Raw genomic sequence first — 11,649 nt, forward strand, 5'->3', positions numbered from 1 at the left:
TTTCTAGCACCAACTTTTTGCTTGATGTTCAGGCAGTGCTTCTTGTAGGTAAGAGTATGGTCCAGAGTGACTCCCAGGTATTTGGGTGTGCTGCAATGCTCCAGTGGGATTCCTTCCCAGGTGATCTTCAGAGCTCGGGATGCTTCTCTGTTCTTGAGATGAAAGGCACATGTCTGTGTTTTGGATGGGTTGCGGATCAGTCGGTTTTCTCTGTAATAGGCAGTAACAGCACCTAGAGCTTCGGAAAGCTTCTGTTCTACCATCTCAAAGCTCCCTGCTTGAGCAGTAATGGCACGATCATCAGCATAGATTAAACCCTCTGTCCCTTCTGGCAGTGGCTGGTCATTTGTGTAGATGTTGAACATGGATGGAGCAAGCACACTCCCCTAAGGCAGGCCGTTCTTCTGTTTCCGCCATCTGCTTCTCTGGCCCTGGAACTCAACAAAAAAGCTCCTGTTTTGTAGCAAGTTTCCTATGAGGCGGGTGAGGTGGTAGTCCTTTGTGATATTATACATTTTTCTCAGGAGGAGGCAGTGGTTCACAGTATCATAGGCTGCTGACGGGTCTATGAAGACAGCTCCTGTGATCTGCTGCCTTTCAAAGCCATCTTCTATGTGCTGAGTCAGGTTCAGCACTTGCAATATGCAGCTTTTGCCTTTTCTGAAGCCAGCTTGCTGTGGAATCAGGCAGGGGTCTTTTTTTCTGTAATTCTATGCAAAATAAGTCTCTCCAGCATGCTGGAAGAAGCAAAGACCACCAGCATTGAAGCAATGGTCCTCTGCCATCAACTCCGTTGGACCAGCCATGTTGTCCGGATGCCTGACCACCGTCTCCCAAAGCTGTTGCTCTACTCTGAACTCAAGAATGGAAAAAGGAATATTGGCAGGCAGGAAAAGAGGTTTAAAGATGGGCTCAAAGCCAACCTTAAAAACTTGGGCATAGGCACCGAGAGCTGGGAAGCCCTGGCCTGTGAGCGCTCCAGCTGGAGGTCAGCTGTGACCAGCAGTGCTGCAGAATTTGAAGAGGCACGACTGGAGGGTGAGAGAGAAACTTGCCAAGAGGAAGGCGCGTCAAGCCAATCCCGACCGGGATCACCTTCCACCTGGAAACCGATGCCCTCACTGTGGGAGACTATACAGATCAAAAATAGGGCTCCAAAGTCACCTACGGACCCACCCTGGAGGATTATCCTACTCAAACAATGAGGGATCACCTAAGTAAGTAACACATATATACAGTAGAATTTCGCTTATCCAACATAAGTGGTCTGGCAGAATGTTGGAGAAGTGAAAATGTTGGATATAAGGAGGGATTAATGAAAAGCCTACTAAATGTCAAATTATTATGATTTTACAAATTAATCACCAAAACATCATGTTTTACACCAGAAAAAGCAGTTCAATACACAATAACGAATTTAGCACCAAACATTTCCTCTCTTCCCCCTATTTTGTTCCTGCAGGCAGGACAAATTGAAGGTTCACATGCGGAAGCACACGGGTGAGAAACCGTACCTGTGCCAGCAGTGTGGAGTGGCCTTTGCCCACAACTACGACCTGAAGAACCATATGCGTGTCCATACCGGCCTGCGCCCCTACCAGTGCGAGAGCTGCTTCAAGACATTCGTCCGCTCCGATCACTTGCACCGGCACCTTAAGAAAGACGGCTGCAACAGTGTCCCCTCCCGCAGGGGCCGGAAACCTCGAGCCCTCATTGCAGCCAGAGCGGCTTCCATTCCTGATGGAAATGACAAAAACAAGGAGGAGTATCCAGAGGCCACCTTGCCACCACAGGACGGCCTCGAACAGCACTTTGCTGATGACAACAATGGCGGTGATCACTCTGGAAGCCTGAATGTAGCGAGGGGGTCGTCCGAGGGGAATGCTCCAGGACTCTCCTAAACCAAAAAGTTGAAACAAAACAAAACAAAGTGTCACAAAATCTAATTATTCGCTTTTCTCCAGAGAAAGAGAGAAACAACAAAAAATTACATCCACACACATATATATAAATATATATGGTTTTCTTTTTGCCCTTTTGGTGGGGAGCAAAGGGAAAAAGAATGTACAGAATTAGCCTTATAGGTCTATCATATATCTATCTCTCACAACCTCTGAGGATGCCTGCCATAGATGCAGGCAAAACATCAGGAGAGAATGCTTCTAGAACATGGCCATATGGCCCAAAAAACCTACAACAACCCAACTGTCTATCTCTCGGTGTTGTTCTTCTTCTCTACATTGCCCTCCCACACCATATGTTTCTACTATATAAGGGCCTCGGGTCAAAAAGAAATCAAGAAAGCGAGTCAAAAAATATAGCGAGAGAACCTTCCAGAATGTTGTTTGTTCAGAGTTTAAAAGCAAATATATATATATACACACACACACACACACATAAATGTTATAATTGAGTTTTAAAAATCTATTTTAGTATGCAAGTTTGAAAGGGATACCAAGCAGGAAAGAGCAGTGTGCTTTAAATGTTAAGCTTAGGGAAGATATTTTTCTCCCTCCCTCCTTCCTTCCTTTATTCTTTTCTTCCTCCTTTCCTTTCTGCCTCCCTCCTATTTTTATTATTTTCTAGCTTTCTTTTTTCCTCCGTCCCTCCCTCTCTTCTTTACTTCATTCCTGTCTCCTTCCCTCTCTTCTTTCATTCCTATCTTCCTTCCTTTCTTTTTCTTTCCTTTCTCCTTCCCTCCCTCTTTCCATTTTTATTCCTTCCTTGCTTTCTTTTTTCTTCTCTCCCATTCCTTTCTTCCTTTTTTTCTTCATGTCTTTCTTTTTTCCTTTCTTCATTCTTTTCTACCTCTTTCCATCCTTTCTTTCCATCCTTTCTTTCCTTCCTTCCTTCCTTCCTTCCTTCCTTCCTGTCTTCTTTTATTTCTTCCTGTCTTCCTCCCACTCGTCTTTCCTTCCTGTCTTCCTTCCTGCCTTTTCTCTCTCTTCATTTCTTAGTTCCTTCACCCCTTGCCTAAGGTGTTTATTTTCCAAATGCACTTCTCACTTTCCTGGATTTATAATTTAAATACTTTCCATAAGGATATGAAGTTCAGAAAAGGTTTCTTGCATTTCCTGCCTATGTGCAAACCCCAAAATTATTATATATTATTATTAAAACCCCTTATTCTCTAGGTAGTTGTGAAGAGAGCCATTTGGTCCTCTTCCATCCCTGTTTTAGGAACCCAGAGACTATAGAAAAAGAGAAATAACTTCATCACCAAAATTGACACAAAGAAAACAGTATATGGCAACTTCTATTGTTATTTACACATGGTCATACTCACCTTTCCCTTACAAAGCCAGACTATTTAATCCCATTAATTGTGTTGGGAAGGCATTGTAAAGCTTCTTAGATCTCCTTTTTGGAAATGAAATGGTGTACAGTTTCATTCCCATGTAAGCAAAATGGTTCCACATTCAATAAGTTCTGTGATTTGTTCTATGGCCTTTTGGGAGAGAATTAGAAGAAGAAAGGAATTGTGCTGGACCCATAACGCTTGTTAGATTGTCCACATTTCTGTTGGGCCCATAACCCTATTAGGGTCTTTTTATTTATCTGTTGGGCACGTAATCCTATTCAACTCTGTATTTATTTGCTAGGCACACAGCCCTATTTGACTTTCTGTATTTTATATAATTTCCCAGGTTTGATGAAGTACAAACATCTAAATGTCCCCACGTTTTGTGACTGTTGTAGCTGTAAGAAAACCTACTCTTTCTTTCATTTCTCTGAGTTACTTGTTTTCCTTATTTATTGACATTTTTTCCCACATCAAAGGGTGATATTTTGGGATTCTGGTGCTCTTTTTCCTGCATTTCTGGATAAATAGAGTGAAGGTTGACAGGAAATATCAGGTTTCTGCTCTCTCAAAGCTTAAAACAACAAAGACACCTTTTTAAACAGATATTTTAAAATATAAAAAGGATAAGAGAAAGATTAAGATTTTTTAGTATTTTTCTGTTTATTTTATTTTTTCCCAAGCACTTTTTAGATTTTTTTTTTTTTGCATAATTTGAAGATTTTGAAAAAGATGGACCACTTGGTGGAATGTAATTGAGGCAGGGAGTCATGTTGTGTGTTTGCGGACAAAGTTTGTCAGGGTTTTTTTTTTTTTGTATTCTTATTTAATACAGAAGAAGAAAAAGCAATAAAAACACAAAAAATAAGATTAGAAGCAAACAAACAAGTCTTAGCACTTTAAAACGGAACGGGTACTTTGAAATTATTTTTTCTTAATTTAAAAGATATGTGTGTATGCATGTGTGTGTGTGTGTGTGTAGAAAGGAAGGAAGGAAGGAAGGAAGGAAGACAGCCAGAAAGCACCTATTGTTTACAAGTTGAAAACTCTTCTGCTACAGGAAAGAAATGTTTAGTATTGTTTATAATGATGATCATTCCTAGAATTTGAATTTATTTTTGTAATAGAAAAGGAAAGAAAAAAGTCTCCATGGCAAATATGTATAGCTATCTCTCTCAATATTATTTGGAAAAAATTGTGAAAGAGCCAAAAATGGATCTGAGTTAATTAGATTCTGTGACACAGCAAAATGTAGAATTATCTATCTATATGTTAAAAGACAAAAAAAAATCAACCCTCCGATGTGATTCGTACTTTAGGGTGGAGAAAGAATGAAGCTTGAATTTTTAAGCAGGAATCATGGGTTTTTGTTTTTGTGTATGGTTTATCCCCCCTCCCTTTTTGTGTTCTTTCTAAAAAGAAAATATGTCTCATTTAGCCAGTGCTGACCTGTGTATGTTCTCATTGGTTTTCCCATCATCCTTGGCTGCTAAGTCTTGGGACCTTCTTTCGTTGTTTTGGATGATTTAGGTTTTCAAGTTTTTGGATAAGCAGGAAGTCAGCCATTTGCATTGACTCTCCTTCCAAAAAATCTGGTTTTCAGCATAGTTTCGGTCTACTTTTACAATCATCCACATTATCCTCATCCCACCCCGCTTCGGATGCTGTTGGTCCACCGCAGACAACTGCAAAAAGTATTTTATGAACCCGAATATATTAATTTTGCTGTCAATCTTCAGTGGACAATTGCCAAGAGTCTTTTATGAACCCAAATATAATAATTCTGGTATTGATCCTCTGCAAACAATTGCAAAGAGTATTTTATGAGTTCGAATATAGTAATTCCGGTGTTGTTTCTCTGCGCATATTTGCAAAGAGTCTTTTACAAATCCGAATATAGTAATTCCGGTGTTGATCCTCTGCAAACAATTGCAATGAGTCTTTTACAAATCTGAATATAATAATTCTGGAATTCGTAATATTTGGGGAGGTGAAAGAAAATCTCGCAATTGCAAAAACATAGCCAAAAACAAGTATTTTCTCCCTAATCTCTATATGAGCAAATTCCACACCTTTTTCGAAATTCCATTTTGGTCAATAGAAATAATAATAAAGACAGTTGTTTCTCCTAATCAAATTCAAAACGATAGGACCCTGTCTTCAATGGAGAAATGGAGAAACAAACTTTTTGTCCCAATTTTTCTGTGATCGCAATTTTGAAATTCTGTAAAAAAAAAATCTCTAATTGTTTGGAGGAAATAACTAAACAGGATAAAAATAGACATTTCTTTATCAAAAAAATCAGATAAGATAAATGGAAAAACTTATCTTTCCATTCCACTTTCCCAACCAAGATCTATAATTGCAATTTCACGATTTCCATATTTTTTTCTTAAAAAAAACTTTCTAAACTTTTTTTCTAAAAAACTTCAGTTTTGGTCAATGAAAGGGATAAAGACGGAAATTGCAAAGTAATTGGACATATTCAATGGAGAAACTATTTTTGCAGTTTAGTTATTTTTGTTCCTTTTTAAAATGTCAGTTTTTAGTTGTTTGGAGAAAAAATAGACAAGATAAAAGCATACAGGATAAAAACAGACATTTCTTTATTCAGATCAATAGGATAAATTCAAGGGAGAAATGGTATTTCCCAGCAATTTCACAATTTCCATATTTTTCTAAAACCCTTCCATTTTGGTCAACAAAAGGGATAATGATCGACATTTCTCCAACACAAATACAGAATGATAGAACGGAGAAATATTATTTTGTCCTGCTTCCCCAAATTGTTCCTTTTTCTTTCATGGAGGAATCACGAAGGAGGTCCCGGAACTTACTTCAATGCAGATGTGGCACAAATTCTCTTTCTTCCCACAAAGATCCTCAGCTTAGCACTGGCCTTAAACTGATTGCATATGCAAAAAACAAAAATCCTTAGACTTTGTTGTAAATAGAGTAGTAACATGAGGTTCTTTTCTTGTGATCAGAAAAGCTGTAGTATCTCTTCCCTTCGTTCATGTGTGCATTCTTCCCCTTTCTTTCTTTCTTTCCCTCTTTTTTTCTTTCTTTCTCCCCATCTCGCTTTCTTCCAGATAATATACGTACAGCATAAGAGATATTCCACCCCTTTTTGGGGGGTTGTTTTTATCCCCTTCTAGAGTTCAGGGATTTTGGTTTTAAACTCTTCCCAAGGTGACTTCATGGCATCCTTTTAGTACAGAAGGAATCCCTTTGTGTGTATATATATTGCATGATTCTCCCAGGAAAAATGATATGGCCAGGATTACATGAGTTTCCTAGTAAGATCTTGTCCAGATCCTGTTAGAGCTGCCCCCAAATATACCCACTTTCTCGGCTGTTTTTGCGGGCATAAAAGGATCGCGGATGGAGGCAACGAAGACCATTTTATAGAATGTATCCCCTTTTCCCTGTTTCATTTTACAGCTCCTTGTGTTTGTCTTATGATCTGCTTGTTTCCCGTTCCTGTTTGAGAAACCCTCCCCGAATTCTCACTCTTTCTGCAGGACTCAAGGTTTTGTTTTTGGGGCAACCTTATTATTAGAATTATTAAAGGAGGGAAACACAAGGCCCGCCTCAAACTCCCAACATCCAGGTTTGTTCAGGGAAGCTGAAACTGGTCTGAAAGTGGAATATTCTGCAGTGCAGATCTCTTGTTCTGCTCTCCTTTCATTCCTCCCTCTTTTGCCATTGTTTTCCCTTTGAGCACCTTATTGCAATGGGGATGTATGTTGTACGGGGAATCTGTGGGGTGACTGCAACACTTTTAACACAAGCCTTGAATGCATTTGCACTTAAAACAAAACAACCCCCCCCCCCCCCAAACCAGAGATTTTATATGTGTATGTGATGCCTTAACTTCTGTGATTTCTGCACTTTTGTCCAAGCGATGGTTGCTGAATGAAAGAGACTCGGATCTCTTTGTGCACAAGTTTTTTTTCCCAATCTCAAATAACCTAATTATGTGTTTGTGTGTGACATTTGATTTTTTAAAAAGAAAATTATCTTATTTTCAAAATAAAATGCAGCTTGTGATAAAGTGTTGCCAAAGAAATTGTCATGTTAGAAGAAGAAGAAAAAGAAGATACGCAACTTCTCAAGAGACATCACTTGTTTTTGTTTGTATGTTTGTATTAATTGACAATTCTTAATTAATTTCAAGTCCATTAGTATTTTTGGGAGGTTGTATGTCTTATCTTTCTTCTAAATATAATAATATTTTTGGAAGGGGAAAAGGTTTGGAGCGGTTTTGTGCTCTTTTCACCGTTGTTCATTCTCCCATTGGCATCCACCGATAGTTTGGGAAACATTCGGAGTTTTGCTTAAAATAATATCTCTAGAATTGCTGAAGTGGGGGATAACAATCATAATAATGCAAATAAAACCTAAGAACATCCATCTGCAATTTTCAGTAGTAATCAGGGAGGCAGAATGTTTTGATGTAAGACTATGAAAACTTAGGAGGACATATAAACATTGTTGCCATTACCTTTGAACCTGCGGCAGAAACACCATTTCCATCCCACTTGCTTTTTGTACTCATTCCTTTTCCCTTCCTTGTGTTTGCAATTCCATCTTGGCCTCATTTTGAATGTTGAAAAAGGGTGGAAAGTGTCGGGTTGTAAGGGTCAATCGGGGTAAATTCTGTAGATTTTAATAGGACGAATTTTGCCCCAGACCAAAAATGACGGCAGGCAATTGCCGTCGTTTTTGGTCTGGGACAAAATTTATTCTTTTTAAATGAAATATACCCCCTTTTGTCTTTTAGATGAATCTCCGCTCTCCTCAAATATTTAGGATGAATTCTGTTGTTTTGGGGAAGTATATTTCTGAAAAATCTAGGATAATTCAGTTTTTTGGGGGGAAGTATATTTATGAAAAATCTAGGATGAATTTCATTATTTCTAGGGAAATATGTTTCTGAAAAATCTAGGACAGATTCCATTGCTTTTGGGGAAAGTTTATGTCCAAAAAAAATTTCAATGCTAGAGAAAAGGATGAGGAAGACATGGGTCACACAGAGTAGCACAACCCAAATCAGTAAAGAAATCCACAATACCTAGATTTCCCTGTTTGCCCATACACACACACACACATATTCCCCATTTTCCCATATATATGGTCACTCATTTCCTCCGCTTCTTGGCAGAAGCAAAACAGCCTTGCTTTAACTAATCAGGACCATTTATCACCCATAAAAATGCCATAAGTATTTTCTTTTAATAGAGGAAATCTCAAAACCACTAAGGATTTTTGCCTTCTTTGCACTAATGCTGAGATTGTGTTGCACTTTATTAAAAGAGAGAATGCTTTTGAGGATGGATATTGAGGCCTTGCTTTAACTAATCAGGACAATTTATCACCCCCCAAAAACACCATAAGTATTTTCTTTTAATAGAGGAAATCTCGAAACCGCTAAGGATTGAGAGATTGTGGACTTCTGAGTGGACGGCATGGCGGCAGAACGGGCATTCTGAGAGCTCTCGAGTGCCATCGCCTTTGCGACCGGGTAGAGCCTATCTAAGGCTCCCTTTGCCAGATGGAAAAGACTTGACAGACTGCTAAACCCGTAGGGCACCATCCAACGGTCTAAAAGACCCCCCTCCCCTCAAGGGCGAGGGTCCATGGATCCAGGAATTTTGGTGCCCACAGGGCAAGTGGGTCGCCAAAGAGACAGCGCTGGTAGTATAACCGGCTTACTACTGGCCACCTCCACTTTCAAAGAAAAAGAAGAAAATAACAGCACAAAAGTGAGTAATTAAAAAGAAAGAATCTCTATTTGAAAATCAAATAGCTTCCTGGGAAGCATAAGAATTAATTACCCTTGTGGGGGGGGGGGGTGGTCAAAAGACCCTGGAAAAGACCCTGAATTGATTAATACATTTACCTCCAAAATAAGGAAGTAATTAATAGGAAATTAACGGAGGCAAGAAGCAGAAGAGAACTTTTTCTTAAAACTTAAAATCTACAGAAACAAACCCTGAAAGGTGGTGGGGGGGGGGGAGGAGAGACAAAGACAGAGACATCTTGAAAAAATACTGACCTTGAGAGAAGATTTGTTTTGTCTACACTCCCTCCTTCTCAAATCAAAGTTACAAGAAAGTTTATGTGGCTAGAGAGTCATCCCACTGATTGGTGAAAGGAAACAGGAAACAGAAAACAGGAAGCGGAAGCCAGAAGAAGTGAGACCATAGAAAACAGGAAACAAGAAGATAGAGGGACCAACCTGCAAGTTCAAAGATCATAGAGAAGACGCTTAGACAACACGGAAATTGGAAATACAAATACAAATATAAAGTAAAACCATACAACATAAAAGCCACATAAATAAGCAAACAAATATTCAAAAATACAAACATAGACATTACACAACCAACAATAAAAATAAGAGTAAGTGACGAAATGACGGAGTGATGGGGACGGAGGCAGCGACGAAGACAGAGAGACGAGGATCAGTGCGGTGAGGGACATTAGATTAAAGGAACAAGGGGCGAACAGCGGGGACGAACGACGGACGACGGATAACAGGATCGACGGGAACGACGGAGGACATCAAAAGTGCTGAGCAACGGATGGAGATCCAGAGATAGAGAAGCAAATATAGCAAATAGAAGATAAGGCGATAGAGACGACGGATTGAGAAATACCAGAGAAATACCAGAGAAGTAGGTGCATAGCAGGGGAGCGACGGAGAGGTGTTCTGGGCGAACGTAAACAGAAGAAGGAAGACGAGACAAAGACTCTAATATTGAATGAACTTGCCCAATTAATTTTAATTGATATACTTAAAAGTGAATGAAATAATCAAAATCAAGCTGATCAAGTCAATCGGAACCATAAGAATTAATTATTGTAATATAAATACGGACCTTCAGCAAAGGTCCACTACATTGGGAATCTAAAAAACTGCATCAAATATTAGACAAATCAACTTGCATAATCTTGAATTTATTAATAAATTTAAAATAAATTTATACAAATTAAAATCTCACATACTACACAGCTATTAAATTAAGCAATATACTAACAGAATTTAATTATCTGAAAGACAAAATGACCACTCCAAAGACAAAACCGGAAAAAGAAGAACCAAAACTACCACAAAGAAGAAACTCTCTTCCGGACAACCCGAATTTAAAAGACATCTTGAAAGAAATACTAAGACTGTCTGAAAGCCAAAAAGCAGCCCAAGAAAATCAAACAAAATTTCAGGAAAAAATGCTGGAGATAAAAAATGAGATTTCAGGAGAACTAAGTGAAATGAAAAAAGTTACAACTCATTACAACTTGATATCAATCAAATTAAACAAGATAAACAAGAACTAAAACAACAACAAGACACATTACAAGAAAAAGTGAAGACCTTAGACGCTACCTGTAGCAAGTTGGAAGCAAGGCAAGAAAAACTAGAACAAAGAGAGACTGAGTTTCAATTACGGTTTAGAAATATAGAGGAAGAACCGAAAGAAAACATAAGAAGCAAGATCTGTAAAATAATAGCTGGACTCCTAGAAGCTACAGAAGAAGACATATCAGATGATACTGAGAAATCATACAGAATCATCACAAATTACGCTAAAAAACATAAAGTGGCCCACGATGTCATAGTGCACTTCTCCAGAAGAAGCCTGAGGGAAGAAATACGGAGGGAAAACAATAAGAATCCCCAATCTTACAAAAGGGAAGAAAGTCCTCATTCTGAAAGAATACCCAGTAAGTACGCTGATGAAGAGAAAGTAATACCAGTTCCTAGCTGATGAACTAAAGAAGAACCAAATCCGATTTAGATGGGAAAGATCGGAAGGAATGATGATAACGTATAAAGAGGAAAGAATTTGGATCACCTCAGAAGAAAAAGCAAAGAACTTCCACAAAAAGCTGTTGAGAGACATAGAAAGAGACCAGTCACCAAATGATCCAAACGATAGAGATTCGAAAAGAACAAGATTCCTTTCCCCGACGCTGACTATGGCCATGACCCCAAACCCTCCTAAGCTGGACTTTGACCAACTGAACAAAACTAAATAAATAAAGACTTAAAGATGCAATTGAAGTGCCGGAGTAATAATATTAATGGTTTGAATTCCCCGTTTAAACAAAAAAAAGTGTTTAATCAAATAAGAAAGGGTAAATTCGACTTAGTGGCATTCTAAGAAACCCATATAAATCAGAAACAAGTCTCAAACTTAATCCAAAAAAGTATAGGGATGGAATTTTATTTGGCTGCTAAAGAGAAGAAAAGAGTAGTGATATATGCAAATTCAAAACTAGACCCCAAATTAGCCTTTAAAGACGAGGATGGAAGAATGATTGGAATAACCCTGAAAGAA

At 38.6% G+C, this 11,649-nt stretch overlaps 1 protein-coding gene across 1 annotated transcript in view; it reads left to right on the plus strand.

Annotated features, from left to right (window-relative positions):
* Window positions 1-7,480, plus strand: part of LOC137095330 (zinc finger and BTB domain-containing protein 7A-like) — a 155,925-nt gene extending 148,445 nt beyond the window's left edge. Inside the window, exon 3 of the mRNA XM_067461840.1 lies at window positions 1,463-7,480. Coding sequence (XP_067317941.1) covers window positions 1,463-1,901 — 439 coding nt within the window. The 3' untranslated portion in view covers window positions 1,902-7,480. The remainder of the gene's footprint in view (window positions 1-1,462) is intronic.
* Window positions 7,481-11,649: the final 4,169 nt, after the last annotated feature.

This window comes from Anolis sagrei, chromosome Y, assembly GCF_037176765.1.
Source record: "Anolis sagrei isolate rAnoSag1 chromosome Y, rAnoSag1.mat, whole genome shotgun sequence".
Lineage (NCBI taxonomy): Eukaryota > Metazoa > Chordata > Lepidosauria > Squamata > Dactyloidae > Anolis > Anolis sagrei.